Raw genomic sequence first — 14247 nt, forward strand, 5'->3', positions numbered from 1 at the left:
CATTTCAAAATTGAGTCCAATATCTATGAAACACAGAAGGCATTGCAGTTTAAAATGCAACTTCTTACATAGAACAATTAGGCAGGATGCAGCTTATGGCAAAGAATTCAAAACAAGAGACAATCTCATATCTCGGCCACACTCGGACGTGTGGGCTTACAGTAAAGAACTGACAAACAAAAGGATCCAAGCTCTGCCTGTTTACATGTGGCTCAACCTTCTGCATGGTGTCGTGTTACAAAAAGCATCAACCCCACGTAGCAAGGCTTTGTTCACCATCCAAAAGAGATTCAGTAAAGCAATGAGGCAAACAGCAAACAGATGCCCACATAGTGTGGAAGACAGAAGTGTTGCTACCACTTATCAACAAATTATTCTATTCCTACAACAAACTGAATGGAGAAGCTCCTTTCCAGAATCTGGATGCTGCAGTCACTCTAAAAGGAGATGACCAACAGGTTTCCTGCCTTGGTGTAAAAGTAAGGAGTCTTACAACACCAGGTTATAGTCCAACAGCTTTATTTGAAATCACAAGCTTTCGGAGGCTTCCTCCTTCGTCACCTGATGAAGGAGGAAGCCTCCGAAAGCTTGTGATTTCAAATAAAGCTGTTGGACTATAACCTGGTGTTGTAAGACTCCTTACATTTGTCCACCCCAGTCCATCACCGGCATCGCCACATCTTGGTGTAAAAGGGCATGTTGCTTCATTGCTATACAAAGTGATGTTTAAAAAGATATCTAAAAATACACAAATATGGATTTACTGCAGCCTACACAGGTCTGTTTGCAGGGCAATGCAACTCTAGTTAAATGAAAACAATTTTAATTAATCAAAACTGATTCTAAATGATAGCTTTGTCTATACAGATGTTTCTATTAACTGCAAAGTGACTACAATGATGTGATCAGGAAAATAAAAATATTAGAGCATTCATTTCATAATTATTGGATACCAGGATTGACAATGAGCCATAGCTTGTCTAATAGCTTCAATACATCAAAGTTGTGCGTCAGATCCCAGATAAAACACATGGAAATTATATATTCATGCTTAAAGCAGTAGTACTGTCTAATAGTTTTATTGATAATATTTAAATGTTTTATATCCTGACCTCTCCTAAAGGTGTTTACTATATAAATGAAATTATTTTGAAAATAGATTGAACAGGATATCCTCTGTACTGATGGGTCAGGTATAATGATGGGCATGATAGTGAGTCAATTGCAGACGTTTATTAATTGCAGGAATGCACCCGGAACCTGTGAAACCAAACCTCAGCGTGAGCCACAGCCTTCAGGAGAAGTTGGATAGGTGTGCAAATTGGAAGAGAAAAAAATGCATAATGTCTGGTGTACCTCATTTTTAAAATATAAACAGTTGCATAATAATTTCACCTTTTTAAAAAAAAAGATATGTAGCAGCAAACATGGATGAAATAGTTCATTTGATAAAGCCTAACCCTGCCAAGAAGGGAAAGCTGTCCATACCTGTCCGTCAGTCCCAATAGTGCCACCGCAGTCTGTGAGCAGCTCAGACATATCATAGAAACTCTCAAACTCCCAGAGACAGGCTTCAAGGTTGAGGTTTCGGTAAAACCTGAGTGTAGAAGATCCACGCAGATTGGAGCTGTACTGGTATGGGGCAGTCTCTCCAATCACCTCTGGGTTTTTAGTGGAATCTGACAAAAAGCCATAATGAGTCTTTACTTCATTGTAGTCCAGCAGGTTAGAACACTTGTGGTTTCCAACCCGAGTGCCATCAGGGCTGAGAGTAAGTTCAAAGTTAGACAGCTGGCGTGTGGAGATAACAGGGAGCATACCTGAAACAAAAATTATGAATAGAAGATATCAGTCAGACATCTGAGCCCTTTTTTCTTTTACTAAGAACTCCCCTTTTATCTTTCATTTTGGTTCTTCCCACTCCAAGCACCATTGGGCATCCAAGAGGGCTGGACAGGGTTCCATCACTGCTGCTTTTCAGTCAGTCACTAGGTGGGTGCGGCAGAGGCACAGGTTAATTCTCATCAGAAACCATTTAGTTTTCTTCTGCATCATTGTGTGATTCCACCCGACAGAATGGAAGACATTGAGAACTTAGTGTATGGACAATCACAACTCAAACTCACGTCCTCGAACTCTGTAGTACAGTGTACTGAAGCAAATACATGTGCATCACTGTATCACCTACAGAAATGTTTTCCAGGCTGTAATTGCTGCCATAGCTACTCAATGTTACTTTCACGTTGGGAGATAAAAGTCCAAACTTCAAGTATTTTACAGAAAAATGGTTCCCCTAAGTCCCACATAAATATCAGTGAAACTACCAGTCAATGGCAGCAACAAAATGTCCATGTTTGTGGGGAAGAGGATTGGTAGCCATTACATTATTTATTTTAAGCAGCAGTTAAGTTGGATCTTGTAAGCAGTGGAACTAAATTCTACAGAACTTAAAAATCACTTGAAAAACAGAAAAACACACAACAGTCACTCCATGCAGTACTCCCTACCATCGATGTGAGGCATTGTTACAGCCACTTTAATGAGGTTGGGATGGTCTGGATCTTCAGATCCTGTGTAACGCAGCTTAGCTGAGAATGGCTCAGCGCCGACTGCTCCTTGTACTCTGGGCTGGCACAGACCTGACAATAAAGGAATCACACATCACTGGCTGAGAACCAAAACTGAATGACCGGTTTAAAGATAATTTGGATTCTCTTGTCTTCAATCTAAACACAAGCCATATTTCTTTATGCAGACGTTGTGGGTACTGAGAAATATATACAGCATTAAGGAACCGTATAAGTTAGGGATGTATAGCTTTTTAAAAAAAAACTATTTATAGTTTACAAGATACTAACAAAAATACATAATTTCTAAGTAATATTTATATTGTAAGAAGGAAGCAAAAATAGTTTCTCACTCCAAGAAATAACCTTGTAATAGCCTTCAACCAGTCACTGCAATTAATATAATGTATTCGCTCATGTCACAGTACATGTATATGCTCACTGAAATCATTCTGTAGCTGGCAGCTGGGATGTGAAAGGTACTATTACAATCTTAGGATTCAGATAATATCTAAAAAAAAATGGAGGCTCACATGTAGGTATTTAATTGCCTTTGTTTAAACTAAACAGATTAATGACTGCATTAAACCAGCACAGGAACTAATTTCAATGTGAAAGCATTAATCAATGTGCAAAAACAGTTTATGGTGACATCTAAATCTCTTGATTTCTTGACTTGTGCTCCTGCCTTGTAACTCCTTCCTACCTAATCATTATTCAATTGTGCAATCTTGCACGTTACTCCCTTTAAAGTGACAAAGTACATGCTTTTATGTGTTACCTTCCTCAATGTTGACTGATGCAATGGGGCTTGTTAATTCAAGCCCTTCATCCCCATTGGAATTAACTGCTCGAGCAGCACACTGCACCCGAGAGCCAGCCTGGAAGTAGATGGAGTCCAGAGTAATCATCTTGGATGAGGTGAAGAAGGTGTTTGAGTCCACTTCTCTCATAGGGCTAGTCACTCCATCAGGGCCGGTCGGGGCACTCACCAGCCAGCGGTAGCGAGTAAGGGTATCATTGATGTTCTCACTGGTACATATTGAGCCTGTCTTGTCATAATCAGAATATTTAGGATTGCAGGCCTGAAGAAAGAATGGAATGAAGTTAAATATCTCAAATGATAATGCAAACTGTGTTAAGTAGAGGGCAAAACATTTTAAATTGAGACGCCAGCAAACATTATTTTTTTTTGTGTTTGGAATTGTAATGAGACAATTTTTAGTCTGGTGTACATGAATTAAGAAATAGCCTTGCATCTACACGTTACACAGGAAGAAGAAATGCTTCTGCACAGGCAATAACTGCCCTGGTTGCTATGCGTAGCAACATTGTAAACATGTTCTTTTTGAATGCATTCACAATGTCCCTACACATAATGACCAGAGTAATTATTTCCTCTTAATTACTGCACCGACCTGGACTGTCCTTTGTTCCTGGGCAGATGAATTGGTTGTACCTTACTCTTTGGTTGCAGTAATATTTCTACAGTTCAAAAGGTTTTAAAATCCAGTAATTTGTAGGCCTGGATTTTGGGGCAGTTTTTTTTAAACCCAAGCATTGTTGCAGGGAAACTGCCATTTGGTTCAGTGCTGCGAAGCAGTTAAGCCTATTGGCATAGTTCACCTTAGTCTTAGTCAACATCTCTGTGACTTTCAACATGGTTGTTAATTTCATTTTCTTTCAACTCCAGGGCACCACAAGGCTTCCACTGCTATCAGTCCCAATGCAGTCAGTACATCTCCTCCAGTGATTTCTGCCTGCGCAAAGCTTCATCCATGGCCCACTCCTAATCCTTATTAAGATATTATCCCCTGATGACATTATCTGCACACATGAAATCAGCTTCCATTTGTGTTCCGATAACACCCAACTTTACCTCTCCATTACCACTTTTGACCCTACGGCTGTTGCTGTGCTGTCCGACATCAAATCATGAGTGAGCCAGGACATTCTCCAGTTCAACATCAACAATACTGAGGCAAACCTGTTCGACTTCTGGCAGAAACCGTGCACTTCAGGTGCACATTCTAATTCCTGGCTGCGCTCTCAGGCTAAGCTCAAAAGCATACAACCTTAGGATCCTGCATAAGCTGAGCTTCAAAACCCGTATCAAATCCATCACAAAGACCACTTACTTCGACATTTATAAAATCGCCCATCTATGTCCCTACCTTACCTCACTGCCATTAAAACCCTTATCCATGCCGTCATCACCTCCTAACTTGATTTTTCCAAAGCTCTCACCAGCTTTACGAGCTCTGCTCTAACTCATCTAGAACCCTGCCAATTGTATGCTACCCCCACACCCCTGCACTCGTTCATCGTCCTCCAGTGCATCAACTTCTAAATCCTCATCCTTGATTTCGAACTCTCAATGGGCTTGCTGCTTCCCACTTATGCAATCTTCTTCAACCCTGCATCTCAGCATAAACTGTCCATATTTCTGGGCTATTGTACGACGCGCCATTTGCTCCACTATTGATGGGCAGAAGGATGGTCGAAGGTAATGTGTCTCAAGTTTAAAACATATCAATGGCAATGACTAATCCTTTTCGAAAACAACAAAATGGTCTATTCTCCTGGCTTCTTTTCCCCAGTGCTCTCAATGGGAAATACGTTTTGCAAGATGCACAATTGCCTTTGTGTTGCAATATGTGACATTAACTCAACTGTAATTTAACACAAGGGTAAAAGTTTTGGCATAATGTTTCTGCACATTATAAAGAGAAATAATACAACCTTATTGTCCAATGAAAGCACAATGCAAAAGTTTGCTTTTAATCACTATGACCAAATATCAGAATACCATCGTCATGTTAACTGGGTGATACGTACTGTAACACAGACAACAGGATAGCCTGCTGGAGGGCTGGGGTTTTCTTTTGCTCTGGACGTATCATCATATACCAGCAGCGAGACGACTTGTGGGACGGATGGGAACGTGACGTCAGCCATGCTGTTCATCTCCTCGATGTATACAATTGCTTTACTTATCTGGGAAACAGCATAAAGGCGTATCAGCAGTATACTGCTGAGGAAAACAATGCGGCTACATCAATAGCACTGTTTTACAGTATACCACACATAGATTCCACAAACTGTGCTCATCAAGGTGGGACACATTTGGTGCAAACATTTCATAGCAGTCAGTGCATCAAGCACTCCTCAAACAGGTATAAGAACATAAGAAATAGGAGCAGGAGTAGGCCAATCGGCCCCTCGAGCCTGCTCCGCCATTCAATAAGATCTTGGCTGATCTGATCCTAACCTCAAATCTAAATTCATGTCCAATTTCCTGCCCGCTCCCCGTAACCCCTAATTCCCTTTACTTCTAGGAAACTGTCTATTTCTGTTTTAAATTTATTTAATGATGTAGCTTCCACAGCTTCCTGGGGCAGCAAATTCCACAGACCTACCACCCTCTGAGTGAAGAAGTTTCTCCTCATCTCAGTTTTGAAAGAGCAGCCCCTTATTCTAAGATTATGCCCCCTAGTATGATATGGAATAGGTTTGATATGGCGGTTCCTTATATCACTCGCTCCTCCCATTTTATGCATTCCATAAACAGACTGGGGGAAGGGGAACGCAATTGGGAAAAACTGTTTCAGGAGACATTTGTTGCCAATGTGATTTCTTCTCCTTCCCTGTCATGGGCCATGCATGATATGGACCTTTGTTCAAAAGAATTTACTGTGTTTGGTTAACATGGTGTAAAATTCGCAGGCGCTTTACTCAGCTTGTAGAGGGTTTTTACAGCACAATAAATACATAGGAAGGCCTATCGTCCTCTGGATTGCGTCCCTTGTGCGTCTTATTACCAGGATGCAACACAAAAAAAAGGGCAGAGACCCCTTGTGCCTGGTCTCCATCTTGTTTGCACGTATGGTGCATTTCCAATCACGGGTTGGGCAGGGACTGAGTCACTGCGCTGAAACAGGTATTTCCATTCAAGTCAGATTAAAATGACCCGCAAGTGACATCATTACGGTCTGCGCATCCATTTCTGCTGGCCGTAGGTCATGTGCTGACCATATAAACTGGTGTTCTATTTAGCAGAGCTGTGTTTCAAATGTTCAATACTTAACACAGGGCACTAACCTGGATAGTAAGTGACAAATTGACTTTTGGCCAGTGAGGTGAGAAATTTTTTTAAAGCTTACTGTTGCTGTAAGGTTCAACTGTGACCAGGAGCTGTCAAGGAGAGCTTGTAGTCCTGTGGGTGCACCAACTCCCTTAGCACAATGGCTGTTACTGTTTGGAATCTCACTGTACATGTGCTACTTGGAGAAAGAGCATGGCGAGTATGAGGAGGAAGAAGATTTGGATGCTAAGAAAGTGAGGCAGGAGGAAGGCTTTTGTCTGCTGTTACCGTGCCAACTTTCAGTCTTGAAAGAATTATCTGGAGGAGCAATTCCTTCAGAGGTTGCTATTTGCCAGGGAGGCAGTGATAGAACTGTGCATCTTGCTGCAGGAGGACCAGCAGGCCAACTCCAGGGCAAGCACGGTGTTGCCAGTGGCAATGAAGCTGCCTTGATATTTTTTACTGCGGGCTCTTTCCAGGGGTCACTGGGGACATCAGTAACGTCAGTCAGGCTATATTGCATCGCTGCATAAAGTCAGTGACTAATGACTTGTTTAGAAGAGCAAGCACTTTCCCCATAGACAACAGAGCAATACGGAGTAAAAGACTGGATGAAGAGCTAAAAGGACAGGATGCCATCTGCTGCAGCACCCAGTCCTTGTCTAGCACTAGATTTAACCTATGGTAGCAGGTTGTATTTTTCTCTATGTGCTTGCACCACTCAAAACTGAAGGCTTTTAATAGTATTTTTGAACCTGTTTAACAAACCTATTGCTAAGCATATTGTATACTTTTCTCCTGCCTGTGTACCTGAGTTTCTGCCACCATGTTCTCATCAGGCTTCAGGTGGATGGTGAAGGCCTCTCGCATTTCTCTCATTCCATCGTACAGCACCTCAACTTCCACGAAGTGCTGAGTTTCACTTTCTTTAAATTCAATTTCTGAAATAAATCAAAACCAACAGTCATGTTAAAGAAGGAGTGGTCAATACGTGGCTCTACTTAAAGGGAGACAAAATTTCATTAAAACTGCAAAAGATCCATTTTTCTTCGACTCTCTGAGTACTTATTTAGTAATTTATTATGCAGCAATAAAAAGATTTATATTTAATTGATGTGATTACCAGGTTTACTCAGCATCCAACTTTGTAATCTACCCCACTTTAGCTTGCTAAATGGAGGAAAGGGAATTGCCTCACTTAAGCCTTTCAATTGGCCGAATCCTGTCCACAGAGCATCTGAGCGCAGTAAGAAAAATGTAGCAACACATTAAGCCAAAACTCCTGATAGTTTATTGGATAAATGCAATGTCTGGTATAGAAGTGAGCCATACAGCACAGGAAGGCCCCAGGTTGTATTCCCATCTATTCAGATAGCTGGTCTTAGCCAGGGTAGCAGTAGTGGTGCTACAACTGACTCCTGTACCTCTGGGTAACAGAGCAGAAAAGTCAGCTAAAGTTCCTGCTCTTGGTCACTGTCCAATGACACTTTCTGGAAAGTGTGTATTTGGTGAAGACAGGATCGGATAGGTTCTAATCCTCACGGTCAAACAGCCTGTTGATGCTTGCTACCATAAGCTTACACATAAAAGATGGCCAGCAGTGCAACGCATCTATGGAACTAAGGAGTCAATGGCCTGGAAATTCGCATGGGAGGCGCTGGGTTCAATATCTGCGTCTGAATGGTGAGGCCCGAGGCACCCTCGATACTGGGCCTCGGGCTTCATTTCCATGGAGCCAGCGACCCACATTCATTTAATGTGTGGTCGGGAGAAGCATTCCTGCTCCTCCTGGCTCCACATTCAGATAAGTATGAAGCCCTTCCTGCCGGCTAGCGATAAGTTATACTGTGCGAGTTCAGCACGTGGCGAATGAAACCCTGGGGCATTCGAAAATCGATTCTGCAAGACGTGCAGGACCCTAATTTGAATAAATTATTCTGGCCTTTAAATGTTCTTGAATGTGCACTCCTGCCGCCACCCGCAATATGGCGGGTGGCGCGCTTCCTGCCCACCATATTGGGAGCTTAGTAGGCTGGTTGGCGCCCAAAAAATGGGCGCTGAGCCACCAAATTTCTAGGCCACTATCTTTGGGAGAGGAGGGCAGACAAGGGAAGCATTGCGACCATAAAAGAGCTCTCTGCCTAGAGAGATAATTATGTGAAGGCCCAGCTGCCTGATAAAACCTAATTATCAAAGTGAACTAAGTCTATGAATTCCATCAATCAAGCAAATGAACCACGAGTGTTCAGCATTATGGAATGAATCACTTCCACATTTAGACTAGCACTCCTTCAATAATGGCAGGCTAAGTTATATGCCAACTTTCTAACAATGCTACTCTGATTCAACCAGAAAGTGTTCTGTAGAATTTTATATGGAATATAAATGGAAAGATGCCATCATTTCAGGCAGCTGGATATTATAAATAGCCGTTCCCTAGCCACTAACTCCATCCCTCACCCTGGCCACAGTCTGAGGTTGAACCAGACCATTCGCAACCGTGGCATCCTATTTGACCCTGAGATGAGCTTCCGACTCCATATCCGCTCCATCACCAGGAGCGCCTACTTCCACCTCCATAATATCGCCCAGCTCCATCCCTGCCTCAGCACCTCTGTTGCTGATAACCTCATCCATGCCTTTACTACCTCTAGACTCATCTACTCCAATGCTCGCCTGGCTGTCCTCGCATTTTCCACCCTCTGTAAGCTTGAGGTCATCCTAAACTCTGCTGCCCGTATTCTAACTCGCACCAAGTCCTGTTCACCCATCACCCCTGTGCTCGCTGACCTACATTGGCTCCCGGTCCGGCAACACCTTGATTTAAAAATTCTGATCCTTATTTTCAAATCCCTCCATGGTCTCACCCCTCCCTATGTCTGTAACCTCCTCCAGCCCTACAAGCCTCCGAGATCTCTGCGCTCCTCCAAGTCTGGCCTCTCATTGCTCCACCATTGGTGGCAGTTCTTCAGCTGCCTGGGCCCTAAGCAGTGGAATTCCCTCCCTAAACCTTTATTTCCTCCTTTAAGATGCTCCTTAAAACCTACCTCGTTCACCTGTCCTAACATCTCTTTATGTGGCTCGGTGTGAAATTTTGTTATGTAACGGTCCTGGGAAGCGCCTTGGGACGTTTCACTATGTTAAGCGCTATATAAATGCAAGTTGTTGTTGTTGTTACTGATTTGGGTTACCTCAATTCACCTGAGCTGGTGACATTGGTGAAATTGCAGGAAAGAGATTCATGATCAAAAAGAGTGAGGTAGTTGAAAGTCCATTTAAGCACATGGGGCTGCGTTTATTTTTAGGAGGGACATACATCAAAATGTGTTACATTTTTAAACCACAGTGAGTCAGTCTCACATTTCAAACAAGGCCAGCTTCACATTTTTACGTGCTTCCCCTTAAATAATCATGCAAGGCTAAGGGGCCCATTGAACAATGATGGCGGATAATGTTAAGAGGGAGATGGACAGCTTTTTGTTGAAAGAATTGATTGAAGGCTATTAGAGATGGTTCACAGTATGGTATTTTTGGAGTAGCCAAATGGATTGCAGTCACCTTTATTGGCCCTGTACATTGCTGTGTTACCCAATTTAAAGTTGTTGATATATATCACACGGAGATTGTCAACCCTGCAACTCAGAAGAAAATGCACAAAAGTTATGAATGAAAATGGCGAACTCCTGTCCAATACCGAGCCCCGTCGTATCCAAGTCCTGTGTGTGGCCGGAGTTAGGCAGGATTCCGCCAGAATGGCTGTGCATTTTCAGCTCTCTTTATTTTAAGCTGGATTCAATCTATTCTGTAAAGCGGATTGATAAATTAAGGACTAATGGGAAGGTGAGACGAATAGTACGGCAGTGCAAAAACAGTCAGTCATCTAAATAAAAATACAAACAAGGTCATGGTCCATTTTACTAAATTACAATATACATTTTATAATTAAAACTGCTTAAATTTAAGTTTTTGCATCTTTATGCTAACTTCTTCAATGCATAAGCCATTATATTATTTTATTATTGTGGGTAACCTCACTCATTGTTCATTGGCCGCTTTCCAGACTTTTTCTCCAGACTAAATAACTGTCAAAATGCACAAAAGGCATGCTCAAAACAGGTTGAATCACGTTCCAAGGCTCCTTGCTGTAGGGCACTTCAGATTTACTTTAGCGCAAGTACCTGAAACATAAGGCAAGCACTAGACTTCCAGTAAACTATGAACTATTTCATATAATCTTGTGCTGCCTGTACCTTCTGACAAGGGGTTGTAGTCTTCTCCTGAGATGGCAGAACCATCTTTTGTGTGGACTCGTACAATGGAAACTTTTGAAGTATCTCCAAGGCGAAGTACTGGAATTTTTACAACTGCAATCTGCCCGGGTTCTTTGGGTTCACTGATACTGAATTTGGTCTCTCCAAACTTAATAATAGCCTCTGTAATAAAAGAACAAGGATTGTTAGCATAGCCCATGAAAAATGGAATAAATCCAATTTACTACAAGTCATTCACTTTGAAACTACACAATAATGCTTCTCACTGTCTGCGGCATCCATGATTTTTATCACTGTTTCGTTCTCTTCACCGATTGAAGCACCAAACGGGGATTCGCTCTTTGGAGTTCCGAGGACCAATCTCAGATCCTCATCTTCCTCATGTATCGTATCGTCATTTAAAGTCACAGTGCAGGGTTTCTCAATTTCACCTGTGAAATATGGTAGAATGTCAAGAGATCCTTAAAGTGCCACTAATCAGCTTTCCATTTTTGCAAAATATAAGTGGTTTCTTTTAAAAAAAATAAAACTTTTTATTACACTGAAAATAAACTATTCTTTGATTTTCTTACAGTCAAAATGAAGAGTCTTCAATGGAAATAATAACAGAAAAGAGTAGAAATTACTGCCAGTGATGTCATACAAATGCTCAATGCACTCGTACCAAATTCCTCTCTCCTATTATTTAACGGAGGTGCCAATCCCTCTTTTATTAACATGCACTAACATCCCCACTAAATTAAGAAAGGTATTTGTTATAAGTATGTGAATATTTACATGATAACTTCACCAACAGTAATCTCTACCCCAGGTATCTAATGAAGCAACAGGAATTGGCTAAAACAGGTAAAATTGTACTAATGAAGAAGGCGTTTGGTTAAAGCCTAGCACTTTAGTGCGTTTGAGCGAAGATGCAAAAAATATCAATTCTTTTCTTTCAGCTTTTCATTTTCAATCTTTATTTTACAAAGGGAATAACAAATTACAGTTTTTCTCCTTGGCATAATAATCTGCAACAAGAGACAACTTGTGCCCCATGGAAGCTTGAGAATGTGCACAGAATTAGAGTAATTTTTCTTATATTAATATCAAGTAATAATAGACCAAAAAAAATTGTACTTCTTCTGTATATTAATTAAATTAAGGTGGTTGTGTCCATAACGTCCTGTCATGACATCTTTTACAATCTGTGATAATTTTCTCTTTTTTCTATGCCATTCCCTCTTTTAAATGGGTATTATCACCTGAAGCATGTTTGGTAAAAATTTACTCTCACGTATGCTCAACATGAAAAAGCCATTGTGTCTCTTGAGACAATATCCATCACAAAAAGCATGACATACAGGTCTTCTCATCCCTAATCTCCTCCTAAAAAAAGTACCCCCCACAGCAACTTCCCCAGATGCCTTTTTGGGCTAAGTCTGGTAATGCCCAAGGTCTAGAGCCCGCTTGATCCTGAACTCAGTTTTCTAACCCCATCCAGTCCCTTGCTAAGACCGATTTGTTTGCTTATGCTCTTATTGTTAACACACTGCTGCTTTTTCACCCTTGAGTCCTTGGTAAGGGCTCTGAAATGCTTCTTTTATATTGGAGAGCTATGCACATGCAAGTTGTTGCTGTTCCCTATAAGAGACAATGTTAAGAGGCAACTCCTGATCAGAAAGTTGCCCAAAAAGGAAGCAACAATATAACACGAATAGGCCAGTCACAGCAAAAGCTGCACTTTCAAGGAGATGTTTCTCCCTCTCCCCCAATTCCAACGGAAGGGGTGTTGTCACCACATCTCCCAGAATGTATAAGATCAGCAATTTTGTTGTGGTATGTTTAAAATAGCTCATACAACAGATCTAAAAAATAGAAACCAATTCCATTGAGGCTAATGAAGATCCCATTGGTGGAAGGGTCGAGAAACAGAGGACACAGATTTAAGGTGATTGGCAAAAGAACCAAAGGCGACATGAGGCAAAACTTTTTTACGCAGCGAGTGGTTATGATCTGGAATGCATTGCCTGAAAGGGTGGAGGAGGCAGATTCATTCGTGGCTTTCAAAAGAGAATTGGACAAGTACTTGAAGAGAAAAAAATTGCAGGGCTACTGGGAAAGGGCGGGGGAGTGGGACTAGCTGGATTGCTCTTGCAGAGAGCTGGCACGGGCTCGATGGGCCGAATGGCCTCCTTCTGTGCTGTAACCATTCTATGATTCTAGAAGCTAGATTAAAACATGAAAACAGATATTTTATTCCCAAAACAACCATTTTTGAAGATTTGACTAATGGTGTCAATTTCTTTCCTCCCCACCTGTCAAGCATGTATGTCATCACATATCGTCCTTCAGTGGGTGGTCTGTGCGGGCAAGTATAAAGCTGACAGTAAATGTGCTTATATCAACACTCCCCTCTGAGGTGGAAAACTCAAATCATACAAGATGCTCCATCTGGTGGCCAGATTGAAAACCAATGACTCTCTTAAATACTACCCAGCAGATTCAAGTGATCAACAATCTTAGCACTTGAACAAGTGAGCTGAAAAACACAATTTCATTTAGCATTCCTTTAAACCTTTTAAAAATCTGTTTTGCAGTGGGTGATTCTTGATCCCTTTGACACAAACTACTTTTGAAAACTAGGGAGGAGAATCTATTACATTTCCCTCTATTCTTTAGGTCTGTGTGTTCTGTGTGCCACAACAATAGAGAATACAATTTAGTGGGCATTATCCACTTCCAAGCCCAGAAAACAAACGTTTAAAAGCTTTGAAAGGAATTTACATATCAAAACAAAACTACTGCAGGTTGATTTTGAGAAGTTTTGAGAGAACTTCTGAACTAAAGTCTTGCCTTCTATCGTACATTTCAGATGACTGCCTTTTTCATTATGTCCTTACTTTAGTGATTGCACATCAACATTCCATGACAGATTACAGTCCTTTTGCCGCTCCATGTGCAGGATTTCTCACAGAGCTAATATTTCTGCAAATTCTAAAGACGTGAATCAGTTCGCTGCCACGAGCAGACCGCAGCTGGATGAATATTACAGTTAGCTTGTCGGCGCCCTCACATATCTGCCGAGTGTAAGTGGGACAGTATTGCATTTCTAGTGGTGCAGAATTGGATTTTTGACTAGTTGTTCAACAGTATAAATAAACATAGAAACATAGAAAATAGGAGCAGGTGTAGGCCATTCGGCCCGTCGAGCCTGCTCTGCCATTCAATATGATCATGGCTGATCCTCTACCTCAATACCGTATTCCCAAACTCTCCCCATACCCCTTGATGGCTTTTGTGTCTAAATCCCAGCCACGACCCACATTTAAACTCATTAGTCCTC

General features: G+C 41.5%; 1 protein-coding gene across 1 annotated transcript in view; it reads right to left on the reverse strand.

Annotated features, from left to right (window-relative positions):
• LOC137322818 (FRAS1-related extracellular matrix protein 2-like) overlaps nt 1-14247 on the reverse strand; it is a 237164-nt gene that overhangs the window by 26135 nt on the left and 196782 nt on the right. Inside the window, exons 10-16 of the mRNA XM_067985900.1 lie at nt 11189-11353; nt 10902-11084; nt 7462-7592; nt 5406-5564; nt 3349-3652; nt 2508-2639; nt 1489-1820 (exon numbers count right to left, since the gene is read on the reverse strand). Coding sequence (XP_067842001.1) covers nt 1489-1820; nt 2508-2639; nt 3349-3652; nt 5406-5564; nt 7462-7592; nt 10902-11084; nt 11189-11353 — 1406 coding nt within the window. The remainder of the gene's footprint in view (nt 1-1488; nt 1821-2507; nt 2640-3348; nt 3653-5405; nt 5565-7461; nt 7593-10901; nt 11085-11188; nt 11354-14247) is intronic.

This window comes from Heptranchias perlo, chromosome 6 (genome assembly GCF_035084215.1).
Source record: "Heptranchias perlo isolate sHepPer1 chromosome 6, sHepPer1.hap1, whole genome shotgun sequence".
Classification (NCBI taxonomy): domain Eukaryota; kingdom Metazoa; phylum Chordata; class Chondrichthyes; order Hexanchiformes; family Hexanchidae; genus Heptranchias; species Heptranchias perlo.